Below are 17,426 nucleotides of genomic sequence, written 5' to 3'. Positions count from 1 at the left end.
TCTTACAAATGCGACGTATAGCCTAAACTTCGGGATTCTCATGCTTATTGAGGTCTTACAGTTTGTCATGACTGTTGAGGTCTTACAGTTTGTCATGCCTAATGAGGTCTTACAGTTTTTGTAATGTAGAATAGATATGGTTACTCCGAGTTTGCCCGCTAGGGGTCTTACAGTTTTGGGTTTTCCAGTGCATGGCGATTGGCGATGAATGATAGTCTCCGAGTCATCGAATTTGTTTCAGCGTGAAAACTGCTTTTCGTGAGCTTAAAGTTGCCTTGTAGGGGCTTTATGAGCCCGGAGTTCCAACCCTAGGGTCGTGCGGGTGCTGAATTGCTGACGCCGAGTCTCCGAGTATCTCAGGGCACGTTTGGTGGAGAGGCCCCTATCGGGGGTATACTTGAAATTTCCTTGTCTGGAGAATAAGTTGCTGAAAAGATATCCTTTTATTGCTTGGTGTAGATACATGCTTTTTTGCTTTTGCGAGCTTGGCCCGATACGTTGTTCCCTATCGGAGCCTTGTTCGTCTTTTTCCCGGGGCGGGACCAACTGTGAAAGAAATCATGTCGGTTTCTTGAATCCTTCTGAGGAAATGTATGAACGTCATCTCGTTAAAAACCTTGCCCACAAAAACCCGTTTCGGGATGAAAAATTCGGTCAGAGGAAAAAAGTGCGACATTTGCTCGAGGACATTTGTGGGGTTCCACATCCGGTCGCCCTACTAGTAATACCGCATAAGAATCGATATGTTCCAGTTACTCGGAAGATGTTCGCCCTCCATGGTACCAAGCTTATAGGGTCCTTTGCCAACTATCCCAAGGACACGGTACAGTCCTTCCCAATTTTTGCCCAACTTCCCTTCATTAGGGTTTCTGGTGTTGCCATGGCCTCATTATTTCACCCCTCGCTAGTGTGTCGGAATCTGGCGCTTGGTTCTCCGGCCTCCACTTGTATCAGTGCCTCGGTTCCACATACTAGAGAGAAGGGTGTCTCCCCGGTGCTCGATTTTGGAGTCATCCGATATGCCACAACACCTCGGGCAGCGTTTCTCTCCATTTTCCCTTGGCGCATTCCAACTTATTTTTTAAGTTTTGAATGATGGTTTTATTTTTAGATTCGTCTTGGCCATTTGCACACGGGTGGTATGGCGTCGACAGGATTCTCTTGATTTCTTTGTCTTCAAGGAAATGTGCTACCTTGCTCCCAATGAATTGCCTCCTATTGTCACATGTTATTTCGGACGGGATTCCAAACCGGCATATGATGTGTTCCCATATAAAATTGATGACTTCCTTCTCCCTTATTTTCTCGAAGGCCTGCGCCTCCACCCACTTTGAGAAATAGTTAGTCATAAATAAAATTAATCTGGCCTTACCTGGCGCCGTCGACAAAGGGCCGACAATATCCATCCCCCATTTCATAAATGGCCATGGTGATAAAACGGAATGCAGTTGTTCCCTGGGCTGGTGGATCATAGGAGCGAACCTCTGACACTTGTCGCATTTTCGGGCAAATTCACTGGCGTCTTTTCCATGCTGTCCAAATAGTAGCCCGTTCTGATTACTTTCCGGACTAAGGAATCGACCCCGAAGTGATCTCCGCAGGTGCCTTCACAGATCTCCCGGAGCACGTAATCCGTGTCACCCGGCCCCAAGCATATCGCCAGGGGACCATCAAAGGTTTGTAAAGAGCTCCTTTTTTGCCGAGTGAGAACCGGGCCGCTTTGGTCCGCAGGGCCCTTGATTCTTTTGGATCCGTGGGTAGCTTTTCTTCTTTCAAATAATCGATGTATTTGTTTCTCCAGTCCCATGTCAGGCTGGTGGAGTTAATTTCCGCATGACCTTCCTCGACCACAGATTTAAACAGTTGAACGACGATTCCGGGGAGCAGGTCTTCCTCTTCAGCGGAAGATACTAGGTTTGCTAGGGTGTCAGCCTCGCAATTTTGCTCTCGAGGTATATGGACTAAGGTCCATTCTTTGAAGCGACACAATGCGATTTAGATTTTGTCCAAATACCTTTGCATCATGTCTTCTCGGGCTTCGTAGCTTTCGTTTACCTGGCTTACTGTGATTAGTGAGTCACATTTTCCCTCGACAATCTCGGCTCCCAAAATTTTGGCCAACTCTAAACCTACAATCATATCCTCATACTCAGCTTCATTGTTAGTCAGTTTTGTGGTTTTTATGGATTGTGTGATTATGCCGCCTACAGGCGGCTTTAGGACTATACCGAGTCCGGACCCCTTATGTTTGTGGCACCATCTATGAACAGGGTCCATACCCCAGAGGATGTGCCTGATTTCAATAAAAAGCTTCTTCTCTACCTCGGGCACGAGGGTTGGCGAGAAGTCGGCCACGAAGTCCGCCAGGATTTGGGACTTGATGGCCATCCAAGGTCGATACTCGATGTCATACCCTCCAAGTTTGATGGACCACTTGGCCAATCGACCCGATAACTCGGTCTTAGGCAGTATACTCCAGAGGGGATAAGTTGACAAGAAGCAAATATGGTGACACTGGAAGTAAGGCTTCAGTTTGCGTGAGGCGCTTATTAGTGCGAGGGCCAACTTTTCCAGATGGGGGTACTGGGTTTCAGCGTCCCCCAAGGTTTGGCTCATATAATAAATAGGAAATTGCGTACCTTGCTCTTCTCGGACCAGTACGCCGCTTACCGCCATTTCGGATACGACCAGGTATAGGTATAGCATTTCATCCTCTTTGGGCGTGTGCAACAAAGACGGCCTAGACAGGTACCGTTTCAGTTCTTCTAGGGCATGTTGGCATTCTAGAGTCCATTCGAAGTTGTTCTTTCTTTTGAGCAGGGCGAAGAAATGGTTGCTTTTGTCTGACGATCTCGATATGAATCTGCCTAGGGCCGCGATCCGCCCTGTCAGTAGTTTAACGGCTTTTATGTTATTTACCACCGTAATCTCTTTTATGGCCTTTATTTTGTCGGGATTGATTTTGATCCCCTTGTTTGAGACAATAAAGCCCAGGAATTTGTCCGAACCTACTCCGAAGGCGCACTTCTCAAGATTGAGCTTCATGTTGTAGCTTCTGAGGATGTCGAAGGTTTCCTGCAAATGGATCAGATGGTCCTCTGCGCACAGGGATTTGACTAGCATGTCATCAATATATACTTCCATTTTGTTAACTAGCCTACTTGGTGCTCGAACATTTTGTTAACTACCCATTGGTATGTTTCTCCCACATTTTTTAGCCCGAAGGGCATTACGTTATAACAATATGTACCGTATTTCGTGATAAATGAGGTCTTTTCCCTATCTTCGAGGTTCATCTAGGTTTGATTGTACCCCGAGTAGGCAACGAGGAAAGTGAGGGTCTCGTGGCCGGTCGTAGCTTCGATCAGGCGATCGATATTAGGCAACGGGAAGGAATCTTTTGGACATGCTTTGTTCAATTCTTTATAGCCTACGCACATCCTTAGCTTATTCCCCTTTTTTGGCACAACCACTGCGTTAGCTAGCCATTCGAGATACTTTACCTCCCTGATGGATCCGATTTTAAGGAGCTTCGCCACTTCCTCTTTGATGAAGGCATGCTTCACCTCGGACTGTGGTCTTTTGTTTTGCTTCACGGGATTGAATTTGGGGTCAACGCTTAGTTTGTGGGAGGTTATTTCCAGTGGGATACCTGTCATATCTAAGTGGGACCAAGCGAAACAGTCAATGTTATTACTAAGGAATTGAATAAACTCTGCCCTGAGTTCGGGGGTTAGCCCCGTTCCCAGGTATACCTTGCGATCCGGGAGGTGTTTGATCAAAATGGTTTTCTCTAGCTCTTTGACTATTGACTTGGTCACGTCGGATTCCTCGGGGGCAACGAAGGTTCGGGGTGCGAAGAAGTCTTCCTCATCGTCTTCAATGGTCCGCATGTTTCCCCCCCTCATCCGAGGCCGGGCATGCGGGGGTTGGTGTCTCGTGGTGGACCTCGAACATTTACCTTGTTGCCCGCTATTCTCCATGTATGGTCGTGATGCAATCCCTGGTGGGAAACCTTATCACCTGGTGCAAGGCGAGGGCACTGCCCTTATGTTGTATATCCAATGTATACCAAGTAGGGCGTTGTATCTCATATCGCCGCCAATGACCTGAAACTCAGTGTTCTAGGTCGTGCCAGACGTGTTGAATGGGAGAACGATTTCTCCCTTCGTTTCTTCTCCAACCATGTTGGAACCGTGGAGGACTCGAGGGGTGGGAACAACTTGATTGAGCAGCCTAGCTGTTCTACTACTTCTGGCCTGATTATGTTGACCGAGCTGCCTGGATCCACGAGCACGTGCTTTATTCTAGTGTTGTTTGAGAGAAACGAGATTACTAGCACGTCGTTGTGCGGTTCCATCATGGCTTTGAGATCCTCCTCGCTGAATAAGAGGGTTTCTCCAGGTAAGAGCTCTAGGGCCGATCCCTCCTCTGTAGTGGACATTCTCACTCGTTTGGACATGGGTCCTTGGGGAACATTGGCTCCCCCAATAATCATGTGGACACCGGCCTCTAGGGCGGTCGTGCCCTTTTCTCCATCGCCTTTGAGGTTCCGGCTTCCTATTTCACTAGTCGAACCATGTGCTTCGTCCTGAAAAAAGAAATCTTTGGGCGAGAAAAAGCGTGACAAAATAACATGCGTTAGTGCAGTGGAACCAACATAGAAATAATCACTATTATTTTTAGCCCCATGGTGGGCGCTAAACTGCTTACCATGAAAATGGTAATAACAACTAAATTTGTAAATGGGATTCTAAAAAAATGTGATCTATTCTCGAGCTAGTTGGTAGAGCAGTTGATGCTAATAATATGGAGTTTGAAGATTAAATGCAAGCTAAAACGATATAATAATCAAACCGAAGGGCCTGCTGCCCAGATACAGGTCGGGTCGATGAAGGGCCTCGGGGTCAATGTCAAGATCGAGCTCGAGCTATCGGGGATGGGATGACAGTTGAAGATATAATCAAACAAAGCTCTTTATGGCCAATACTAAGGTATATGATGAAGAACGAGTAGGAATGCGATGAATATCGAGGTGGCCTCGGACCAGTGAGAACGAACAAGCTTAGAAAGAAAAGAGAGAGAGATATTATTGCACTTGTGGAGAAAATGGAGCAACCTCAGTTTTTTCTACAAAGTAATGGGGATACCCTTTATATAAGAGGGGAATCCATTATGGTACAGAACATGCTAATTGTAAAGGTATGGAGATAGGACGGCTAGACATGACATCTTGAAAAATAGGCCCCGGATAGACCAACCATGCCAGGTTAAGTCGCGTGCCTTGGGAACTTCCCTCTTGCCTGTCATAGCTTGCTGTATTTGTCAGAATACGAGATCTTTCGTATATATATATATATATCGGTCCTCGAGGATGAGTCTCGACCTTGGCTTCGAGCTTCGAGGGGCACGACCACGAGATGGTGCTATGACGGGGGGAATCAGGCCCCCGGATTCGCCGTATACATGGTTTTTGAGTAAATATTTCATGGGGCCTTACAATTTCCATAAACAAGATTCAATTATTGGAAAAAATACTACACACTTAGTTATACAATACAAAGCAAGGAAATGAAGAAATGAACATAAATGGGTAAGAAATTCTCAACCAAAAGCTTCAAATCTTCAAGACCCAAGTGTGTGTACAAGAACCCTAGCTTCCAAACTTATTCTCTCTAGTCTTAGGACTGAAAATAAGCCAAAAATATTTTACAAATGAGCTGGTTTGTGTATTAAATGGTTTGGGGTCAAAATCTTGAAATTCTAGAACTGCCTAGTTTTTCCGCCTAGTTTCTTCTTCGCTTTCGCGAAGGTTTGTTTCCTTCAACTTCGCGTTCGCGATGGTCCCTTCGCATTTGTGAAGGTTTGAGTTTAGCTGCTTCACGTTCGCGATGTATCCTTCGCATTCGCGAAAGTCTGGCTTGCTGCTACATCGCATTTGCGATACACCTTCGTGTTCGCGAAGGGTAAATGACTAGGAAGCCTTCCATTGTCCATTTTAGATCCTTTTTGGCTCGTTTTCACTTGGTTTCTTCATCATCACTTTTAAATCGCATACAACCTCTAAAACAGAAGTAAATGACATTAAACATATGATTTTATCAACCAAACATAGCCAAAATCAAAGTTTAAAGATGAGATAAGTTAGTAAAACATCCACTTATCAAACCCACATACTTAAACTATTGCTTGTCCTCAACCAATTCAACAACTAAGGACATCCTTCAATAAAATCATCAATTAATTCAATGACATGCCAAATATCATTTCAAGTCAAAAAGGTTCAAATTATACACAATCTAGTGACTTCGGTTGCTACCAACAATTAATCCAAAGCATATGAATCGCCAACAATTTCTCACAAATTTCATTTTCATTCAACTACTCAAACACCACATTAATCGAAGTAGCAACCAAGTCATGACACTAAAGCTTCAAAATTTGCCTCATTATCACAAACAATTTTCTTTTGCTCATTCCTCCCAATTGGAGATTGGATTAAGTTCACAACTCAAAATTTCATGTTCCCTCACACTTAAGAGAGAATCCCAACTTATAAATTTCAATTTAAACACAAATGGGATATCAAATGGAAAGAATTAACTCTCACTCTCACAAAGATATTCAAATGCACAAAGATGTGTCATAGGCTTGCTCTTCATGTATTTCTCCACTAATGTAGACACACTTAGTTCAAAATCAAGTAGGACTTAAAGGATTGTAATGTAGGTTTTTGGTTAATTTAGGGCACAATTTGGATAAGAGTGACTCAAAACCTCCCTAAACACTACAATTTGCAACAATTAAAACACACTTCCTTCAAAAATATTTTCCAACATTTCTTCACTTTTCAGTCCACACCTATTCTTCCCTTTATTCACACTACTTATTTTTCCTTCCTTATTTATTTTCTTACTCATTAATTCTTTTTAAAATCAAGGAAGGTTCCACTTTTTTTTAATTATCTTTCGCCTTTTAAGCAACTTCCACATCACAACTTTTAAAACCTTCACCCCCAAACCTAGGCTTTTATCCTATGTTTACACTTGCAAAGTACTTAGGGAGGTAGGGTGCTAAAAGCTAGATCAATAAAAACCAAGGGTTAGATATTGTAACATGGTTGCCAAAGAAAAATTTTAAAGGCTTAAAAGTGGTTGACTAGGGAAAATATGCAAGGTTAGGAAATTTAAGGCATAATAACGGTCCAAGGAAGGCCTCATTTTTTAAACCAAGTTAGTCTAGGATTTCGCCTTGAAGCACATTCCGGGAAAGTTCAAGACTACAAATAATGCAAATGAACTCATAACAAATTTCACCACACATGACACATGCAAACTTGAGTGACATATAAATCCAAAATCCAATTAAAACTAATAAACCCCAAGAAAATCACATATAGCCTAAAAGGCTATTTAATGAATCAACGAGCCAAAAATAGAACCTAAAAGTCACAACAAGGATTATCACTTCAATCATTTTTCATTTTAAAGATCAAAACTTCATATGCCAAAGTTTAAATTATGTTGGTACCAAACAAGCCACACGTTGGTTTATGGACAAAGGATCACACCCAATAAGCAATTTATTCACTACTAGCTGTTAAACTAACTAGAAAAATATTTACCTAAAAAAAAGAAAAACTAAACAAGACTAATCCCTTAAGAAATTTGTCACGCCATCCATCATAGAGAAAAGTCACCCGATTCAACACAAATTAATTCCTTGGAAAAGAACCGCGGTATAAAGAAAAACCAAGGAGTTTCTACTATGAAAAATAAAAACTAACAAGAAAATGCTAATGCTAACATGCTAGAATTAAACTACAAAATATTACTTATAAACTACAAATGTCAACCAATCTACACAAGTTCACAAAAAATGATCCTATTCCACATACATCCATCATATATGAGCCACCCCAACCTAAAGTATTGCATTGTCTCCAATGCAACTAAACAAAACAAGCTTAAATGAAAGAGGAGCTCTCTAAATGGCATCACTCCGAGCTGGAGGTACTGGGAACTTAGAGCTCCAAGTCATCCTCATTTCCGTCCTTTGATCAACTTCCTCAAGGTGTTCATCATCTTTGTCGAGAATTTTCTTTTCTTCTTTTCATGTTCTCTCTTTTTCAACTACCTTCGCTTAATCGTATCAATAATAAGCTGTCCCACATCCACTGGTGTGTCCTTTATGATTGCGCTAATCACCCTTGCCTTCTCAGTGTCACCTCGGTCTCATTATGTGAAGTCATGACTCCAGCACAGATAATGGAGAGCCAAGTTTTGGCCTCGGCAATGAATTAAAAAGACTCGATCCTTAAGTGATTTCTTATCCAGTTCGGTATCTTTCCACCGTGCAAATGGTCTACAAACCACTATGTGCCCAAGTCTTTATCTCTATCCATGTATACCTGGTTGTCAACATTGGGAAGATTGTAATATGCATTTATCAGCGATGGATCAAAACAGACTTGTTTTCCCCTGACAGTAATAACCAAATCATTCTTGAAGTCGGTCTTTACAACATTTGCATAAAATTCTCTTATCACTTCGTGATTGGCTGTTCTTGGCTCTTCTACAAAGCAAATTCATCCACTCGATATTAATCTTCCATCGAATTTGGGTCATCGACCTTCAAGGTCGATCAAGAAAATGCCTCTTTCTTTAATTATACTTCTACACAGTTGTTTTTCATAGCGGCGGGAACAACTTAATGATGAGAATATATCCCGATCAAAGTACTCCTCTTCGGCAACTTGTTCGACATATTCTTGAATATTTTCATTTGTTGCTGAATCCATATTAGAGGTCAAAGTACCTACAAAAGGAGTAAACATGCTAAATACCAGTATGGACACATAAAGCATTCTATTAGAAGGTATTTAGGCCAAATAAAGATATCAAAAGGCCTCGGGTTCAAAAATGGTGAAGCTACTGTTTTGCTGCCTGGGATTCAATGAATCGCGGTCGCAAAACTGGGCACGCAATCGTGAAGAACAGTTTGTGTAATGATTTGGCCGGTCATTTCATGTATTACTGCTCCATTTTCCCCATTTCTGCTTCTTATTGTCTTGTTCAACAGTATTATGTGCTATCGGGTTGGTTGGCTCGGATTTGGAAAGGTTTTGGTAAGGTTTGAGATACTTAGTCTCTTTTGAGTAAGCTTAAGTTGGAAAAGTCAACCAGATGTCGAGTTATGTGAAAAAGGACTCCGATGAGAAGTTTGATGGTTTGGATAGCTTCGGGAGATGATTTGGGACTTAAGAGTGTGATCGAAATGTGTTTTGGAGGTCCGGAGTAGATTTAGGCTTGAATTGGCGAAATTGGAATTTTGGCATTTTCCGTTTGATAGGTGAGATTTTGATAGAGGGATCAGAATGGAATTCCCGGAGTTGTTGTAGGTCCATTGTGTCTTTTGGGATGTGTGTGCAAAATTTCAGGTCATTCGAACGTGGGTTGATAGATTTTTTGATCAAAAGTGGAATTTGGAAGATTTTGGAACTTTGACTTGAATTCAATGTGATTTGGTTGATTCAATGTTGTTTGAGGTGTTTTGAAGATTGATACAAGTTTAGATAGTGGTGTGTGACTTGTTGGTGCTTTTGGTTGAGGTCCCGGGGGCCTCGGGGTGATTTCGGATGGTTGACGGAAGATTTGGAGTTGGGAATTTGTAGCCGAAGCTGAGTTTTCTGCGGCTTGGGGACCATAGCTGCGAGCTCCCAGAAGCGCCCAGAGGGTCGCAAAAGCAGAATGGACCATGGGGAGCTGGAACCGCAAAAGCGGTTAGGTGAGCGCACCTGCTGTTGATACCCAATTTTTCTTTATATATTTTTAATATGAATAAATACTTTAAATAGCATATATATGCATATATATGCATATATAAGCATGCACAAAGTTTTTATAATTTTTCTGTAATTTTAAAGATTTTAAATTAATTTATTTCCTCCCTTTTTTTACTCATAAAATCCCCAATAATTATCCCTCAAATTATTGTTGTGGTAATTTAGTCATCTAAATTCTATATTTACGCCAAAATATTGTTAAAATATTCTTAGTGCATTTTTATAATTGCATTTTGCATTTTTAAAAATTTGCATATAATTGCAATATTAGCCTTATTAATGTACAATTACGTTTTATATGCATAAAATGATCTTCTATATATTTTTAAAATGTTAAAAATCTACTTTAAATCATTTTAGTGCACGAAATCATTTATTATTTTATTATAAATTATATAAGGTTAAATTGGCTATTTAAAACTTAGCCAAATTGTATTTCAATTATAGCCTCAATTAAACCCAATACCCAGCCCAACTTCAGGCCAAACTACCCAACCCAAACCCTAAACACACCTACCTAACCCAGAACCAATTAGATCATGGTTTCAGATCAACGACCCGTATTGATTCTTGCCTTTTTAATTCTAAACCAACCCCAACCCTAATCATTTTCCATATACCGCCGCCCTAAAATCCCCTCTACTCTTAGTACACTCTCAACCTAACCCTATCCCTTCAACCGCCGACCTCTCTTCTCCGGTCATCTCCGGTGACCTCTCATCATCTCCTAAGCCTCTAATGGCTTCTCCCATGCCATGCCTGCCTTCTCTAAGGTCTTCAAGGGCCCACAACCATGCCGACTTGCATCTAGGGTTCGTCACCTGCCTGTTCTTGGCTACTCCAGTGTAATTTCAAGCAAAATCATGATGTATTTGCAACGATCCTTGGGATTCTACACAGGTTCCTTCATCTATGTATGGGTTTCTTTTGAAACCCTAATTTCTTTCTATATCTCCTAGATCTGTACAGATCTAAGATGATTTGAGTTTGTTCCTTTAATATTTCACACTATCCCTGAGATTTTTTACATGATGGAGTCCGGAAGATCGAATCTGGGGAAGGTCCTTCTGGGAGCAAATAGGCTAGATTTATTTGCTTTTTCCTAAAAATGTAATAAGGCCAAGTGCCAATAGTGACTTATTTTATTATTATCTTAGTTTCGTTTTGGGATTCGTCTATTTTTATATTTTGAAATGAAGCATTTACTGGCATTTAATGTTCTCCAAATCTATTTGTCGCTAGGCCTACCTCGGGCACAATGAGGTTCCTAAATTAAGACGTGAATTTATATTTCCGCAATATGTGTTTAAATACTGTAAACATTTCAGGATCCTCATTGACTTGTTACCTTTTTGTTTTTTTTCTTCTTATTTTTATTATTCCTATCTACTTAGGTTGGTTCACTAATACTGGCCTCATCAATGTACCACACCAGATCTAGAGGCCCTCCACCTCCTCCTCCTCCAAGCAACACAAAAGGCAGAGGAAAAGCAAAGATGGATGACTTATGTGGAATCCGAAAGGAGAATATTGAGAACGCAGAAACCACAGATGGTCGTTGTACTTTGGCCCCAAATTTTCTAGTCTTGAGACTGGAACAAAAGATACTAGAACTGCAAGGAGAACTTGAGCAGGTTCGCAACTTGGCAAACTTGTCACTCACCATCAATGTCCCCGATATCCACCAACAAAACACAAAAAACCCAGCACCTCCTTAGAACACTCAAAGCCAACAGCCACAAAATCCTACCGCACCAAATCAATATGCTACTCCACCCCAAAATATCAATCCACTGCCGATACCAACTCCGCCACAACATCGTTATCAACCGATTTAGTACCCACTTACCACACTCCCCAAAACATACCACAACCCATTCCCGATCCCCAAAACTCTACCAATGACCATCCTTACACCCAAGTCCCTGGCACCCATCAAAGCAACCCTATATATGTGGAAACTATACCTCACTCTACCCAACAAATCTCATATACACCGGAATCCTCCAAGAAGGACCTGCTCATTAAAAACATGGCTGAAGAACTCAAGAAGTTAACAAGCCGAGTTTAAGGTGTTGATGGCGACAGAGAAATAGAAGGTTTGAACTATGAAGATCTGTGCATACAACCGGATGTCGAACTGCCAGAGGGGTACAAACCTCCCAAGTTCGAAATGTTCGATAGCACAGGTGATCACAGGGTTCATCTAAGGACCTATTGTGACAAGCCTGTCGGGGTTAGGAAAGTGGAAAAGATCCGAATAAAGCTCTTTATGAGGAGTCTTATTGGGGATGCTTTGTCTTGGTATATCAGCCAAAATCCCAAGAAATGGTCCAATTAGGTAAGCATGGCGTCAGATTTTATGGACCAGTTCAGGTTCAACATAGAAAACACACTGGATGTTTTCTACATTCATAATCTTAAGAATAAACCTACTGAGACTTTCTGTGAATATGCTACTCATTGGAGGTCGGAAGCGGCCAAGGTCAGACCCTCTTTGGACGAAGAACAAATGAATAAATTCTTCGTCAGGGCACATGATCCACAATATTATGAGAGGTTGATGGTTATCGAAAATCACAAATTCTCTAACATCATCAAGCTTGGAGAAAGAATCGAAGAAGGAATCAAGAGCGGGGTGGTAACGAACTTTGAGGCACTGCAAGCCATGAATAAGGTACTACAATTAGGTGGCATATCAAAGAAGAGAGATGTTGGGGCGGTAATGGTGGCCTAGTGCCCAAAATCTTCGCTTACCTATCAGACACATCCACCCATATATCAAACACCTCCACCCACATGTCAAACACCTCTACCCACATACCAATCATCACTGCCTACATATCAACCTTCACTTCCCAGATATTCCCAACCAGCCACTATCCATCACACCTATAACTCCCAACCATCCCACTTCCAATCGCCACCCACACGCCAAAGTTATCCAAGACCAAGACCTAATTTCGACTGCAAGACACCCAGATAATACACCGCCATTACTAAGCCCATTGACCAACTGTATGAAAGGCTGCAAACCACCGGTTACGTCACTCACGTTACTAGTGTGGCTTTAGAAAATCCATCCCAGTGGGTCAATCCAAAAAAAACTTGTGCATACCATTCCGGTATGAAAGGGCACACCACTGCTAAGTGCCGAACGTTGAAGGATAAGATCCAGACGCTAATTGATTACAAGGTCATACAAGCAAAGGAAGCCGCACCTAATGTCCGCAACAATCCCCTTCCTGATCACAGAGGTGATGGTGTACATGTGATAGAGACAAATGAAGAATGGGACCCTGAGGGGTCGATCAGGCTTATTCGAGAAGGCGATGACTTTAAGGTTGTAGTCACACTTACTCCTATTGTGGTTCAGACTCAGGCACCAATCGAGGTTAAGGTAACTGTATCAGTTCCATTCGAGGTAGAAGTGGCTCCGCCCACAGTTTGAAGTAGAAGTGGTCACACCTTTCACTGTGACAGTATCAACCACACCCCCATTCAACTCAAAAGCAATACCCTGGAATTATGTTGCCGAGGCTCCGCGGAAAGGGAAGACCAAGGTAGAGGAATCTGACATTGCATAAGGAATGACTAGAACGGGAAGAGTCTATACATATGAACACCTGAGATATTCAAGTAAGGAGGCCACTACTAGGCAGCCTATCATTGAGACTGGACCAGATGACTTGTGGAGGAAAGTGCAGGCAAGGGAGTACTCTTTTGTTGACTATCTGAACAAAGTCCCTGCTCAGATATCTATCCTATCACTATTGCAGAATTTAGAGGCACACAAGAATGCCTTAATGAAAGTGTTGAGCGAGGCTTATGTGCCCAATAACATCACCAGCGGAGAAATGGCCAACATGGTTGGGCAAGTACTAGAAAGTCATAAGATCATCTTCCACGAAAATGAGCTACCACCCGAGGGACTGAACCACAATCGAGCATTGCATATTATAGTGCAATTTGAAGACAAGTTCATTGCCAGGGTCTTGGTTGATGGAGGTTCGAGCCTAAATATTTGTCCATTGGACACTCTGAAAAGGTTGGACAAAGGTTTCCATGAGACACGGGTAGGAAGCATGAATATGAAAGCTTTCGATGGGTCCCAGAGGGCCACAATCGGGGAAATCAACCTTTGCTTGTAGATGGAGCCAACTTGTTTCAACTTTGACATACCACGATCAGGGAAATCAATTTTAGGTGCTTGACATATCAGCCTCATATAATCTTCTGTTGGGCCGACCATAGATCCATGCTGTTGGAGCCATGCCTTCCATACTATATCAAGCCATGAAGTTTAAATGGATCCTCCCGGAGGTAATCATTCACAGAGATGGAAGTAAACCCATCTACACTAGTCAAACCATCCCGGCCATTGGACACAGAAGAAGGCTAGGAGGGGAAACCTATCATCACATCGAATGGGTCAATGACGTCGAAAAGGATAAGTGGTGGAGTAACAAAATAGAAAGCATACTAGCATGGTCTGGATATGAACCCGACAAAGGGTTGTGAAAGAATCTCAAAGGTATCACCAAACCAATACAACTAAAAAATCATGGTACCACTTTTGGGCCCGGATACCAGTATACATAGAAAGAGTACAATGATTGGTTGCCTCCATGGCGTGTACCGTATTACCCTCTTGAGCAGCCATGCCACATTTGGAACAAGCTTTTCACCAGGATGACACAATATGGGGGACTTCAGAAGAATAAGCACTAGTTGGGTTGAAGAATTTGTTCTTGGAAGATGAGGACATGGACTGCGGTGCCATAATTGAGGAGGAGGAGGAAGAAGGCCTCATTATTCAGACTGTGGAGAAGGGAGTTGTTCTCAGAAACTGGACCGTCACACCATCCCGAGCCCGCCGAGTCCCTGGGTAGCTTGGCAGAATTTACTTCTATAAGCCATTCTAGGCATTTAAGCTTTCCCATAATTTTGTTTTAAGTTTTACTTATTTCAAAAGGAATGCCCGATTTATCGAGTCGTACTTGTCTGGACAATTTTTCAAGTTTTAATAAAATGCATTTTCTCTTTATTATTCACCACTATCTTTACATTTTTTCTTTCTATAGAATTATTATTACTTTTCCTGATGAACCAGTGACTGTGACATGTAATGAGGAAACGCAACATGAGTATAGTGATTCAGAGGAAGAAGATGAGATACCCACGGAAATTGTCAGGGAGGTTGAAAATTTTAAGAATATGCCTAAGTCCAATCTGGACGAGACCGAAGCAGTAAATTTGAGAGACGTCGAGACCCTCAAGGAGACCCGCATCAGCATTCACTTGTCACCAACAGAGAAGGAGAAGTACATTCATTTCCTAAAAGAGTATGAAGATATTTTTGCATGGTCATATGATGACATGACCGATTTTAGCACTTCCATAGTGGCTTACAAGTTGCCTACTAATCCCATGTGTCCGCCAGTAAAATAGAAACACAGAAAGTTCAAACCAGACATGAGCCTGAAAATCAAGGAGGAAATTACCAAGCAGATCAAAGCCAAAGTTCTCAATGTGGTTGAATATCCAACTTGGTTAGCTAACATTGTGCCAGTTCCGAAGAAGGATGAGAAGGTCAGAGTATGTGTTTACTATCGGGATTTAAACAGAGCAAGTCCCAAGGATGACTTCCCGCTGCTAAATATACACATCTTGATCGATAATTGCGCCAAGAATGAACTCCAATCCTTTCTAGATTGTATATGGGTTATCACCAGATTTGGATGGACGAAGAAGATGTAGAGAAGACAGCTTTTATTACACTATGGGGTGTATACTGTTACAAGATGATGCCATTCGGTTTGAAGAATGCTGGGGCCACTTACATGAGAGCCATGAAAACCATCTTCCATGATATGATACACAAAGAAATATAGGTATATGTGGATGATGTCATTATCAAATCCAAGAAGGCCGCAGATCACATAGCAGATCTGAGAAAGTTCTTTCACAGGCTAAGGAGGTACAATTTGAAATTGAACCCCGCAAAGTGTGCATTCGGGGTTTCCGCAGGAAAGTTACTGGGATTCATCATCAATCGTCGAGGGATCGAACTGGATCCGTCTAAAGTCAAAGCTATTCAGGAGTTACCACTACCTAAGAGCAAAAAGGATGTGATGAGCTTCCTAGGACGTCTCAACTATATCAGTTGCTTCATAGCACAGTCCACAGTCATATGTGAACCCATCTTCAAGATGCTGAGGAAGGATGCCGAAACAACCTGGACAGAGGATTGTCAGAAAGCTTTTGATAAGATCAAGGAGTACCTATCCACACCACCAGTTTTGGTCCCGCCAAAACCAGAATGACCTTTGCTACTCTATCTATCTGTATTAGATGGATCCCTCGGATCTGTTTTGGGACAACATGACGAGACAAGAAGAAAGGAGCAAGCCATATATTACTTGAGTAAGAAGTTTACACCTTATGAAGCACAGTATTCTCTACTTGAACGTATTTGTTGTGCTTTGACCTGGACAACCCAGAAATTAAGGCATTACTTTTGTGCCTACACTATATACCTTATTCCAGGATGGACCCTCTAAAGTACATATTCCAGAAACCCATGCCGACTGGAAAGTATCATCTACGTAACTCAAAAGGCGGTCAAAGGACAAGCATTGGCAGATCACCTTGCTAATAATCCGGTGGGAAGAGCATACGAACCTTTGAAAACATATTTTCCTGATGAAGAAGTGTCATTCGTAGGGGAAGACATTACCAAAGCATACGATGGTTGGAGGATGTTCTTCGATGGAGCCGCAAATTTTAAAGGAGTGGGTATTGGAGCAGTTTTGGTATCAGAAATGGGTCAGTATTATCCGATATTTGCTAAACTCAGATTTCCCTGCACCAACAACATGGCAGAGTATGAAGCCTGCATACTGGGGCTCAATATGGCAGTCGACATGAACGTTCAGGAGTTACTGGTGATTGGTGATTTGGATTTGCTTGTGCACCAGGTACAAGGAGAGTGGGTCACCAAGAATTTCAAGATATTACCATATCTGCACCATGTGCAGGAATTGAGAAAGAGGTTCATGAAGATAGAATTCTAACATGTGCTAAGAATTCAGAATGAGTTTGCCGATGCATTGGCCACCTTGTCATCTATGATACAACATCCAGATAAGAATTATATTGATCCCATTCTGGTGAATATCCATAATCATCCGGCATATTGTGCTCGTATTGAAGAAGAAACGGATAGAAAGCCTTGGTTCCATGACATCAAGGAGTACTTATCGAAATTATAATACCCGGAGCATACAAATCACACTCAGAAATGCACACTCTGGAGATTGTCAAATCACTTCTTCCGCTGCGGAGGATACTTGTACAGAAGAACTCCTGATTTGGGTTTACTAAGATGTGTCGACGCGAAGGAAGCTTCTAAGCTACTTGAGGATGGGCATGCTGGGACTTGTGGCCCACACATGAATGGTTTTGTCTTGGCTAAGAAGATACTTAGGGCTGGTTACTTTTTGATGACCATGGAGATAGATTGCATCTAGTATGTCCGCAAATGCTTATAATGTCAAGTGCATGCCGATATGATAAAAGT

General features: G+C 42.0%; 1 protein-coding gene across 1 annotated transcript; it reads left to right on the top strand.

Annotated features, from left to right (window-relative positions):
• Positions 1 to 16,668: 16,668 nt before the first annotated feature.
• On the top strand, positions 16,669 to 17,118 carry LOC138872092 (uncharacterized). The gene is made up of 2 exons (XM_070150101.1): positions 16,669 to 16,824; positions 16,939 to 17,118. The coding sequence occupies exons 1-2, from the start codon at positions 16,669 to 16,671 to the stop codon at positions 17,116 to 17,118; spliced, it is 336 nt and encodes a 111-aa protein (XP_070006202.1).
• Positions 17,119 to 17,426: the final 308 nt, after the last annotated feature.

Source organism: Nicotiana sylvestris, chromosome 1 (genome assembly GCF_000393655.2).
Source record: "Nicotiana sylvestris chromosome 1, ASM39365v2, whole genome shotgun sequence".
NCBI lineage: Eukaryota > Viridiplantae > Streptophyta > Magnoliopsida > Solanales > Solanaceae > Nicotiana > Nicotiana sylvestris.
The sequence above is the reverse complement of the archived record's forward strand: the minus strand, read 5'-3'. Positions and strand labels throughout refer to the sequence as shown.

Coding starts and splice junctions, on each gene's coding strand:
- LOC138872092 (XM_070150101.1), top strand. CDS start 16,669: ATGGGTCAGTATTATCCGATATTTGCTAAACTCAGATTTCCCTGCACC. Junction 16,825..16,938: donor TGGATTTGCTTGTGCACCAG/GTACAAGGAGAG, acceptor CTAAGAATTCAG/AATGAGTTTGCCGATGCATT.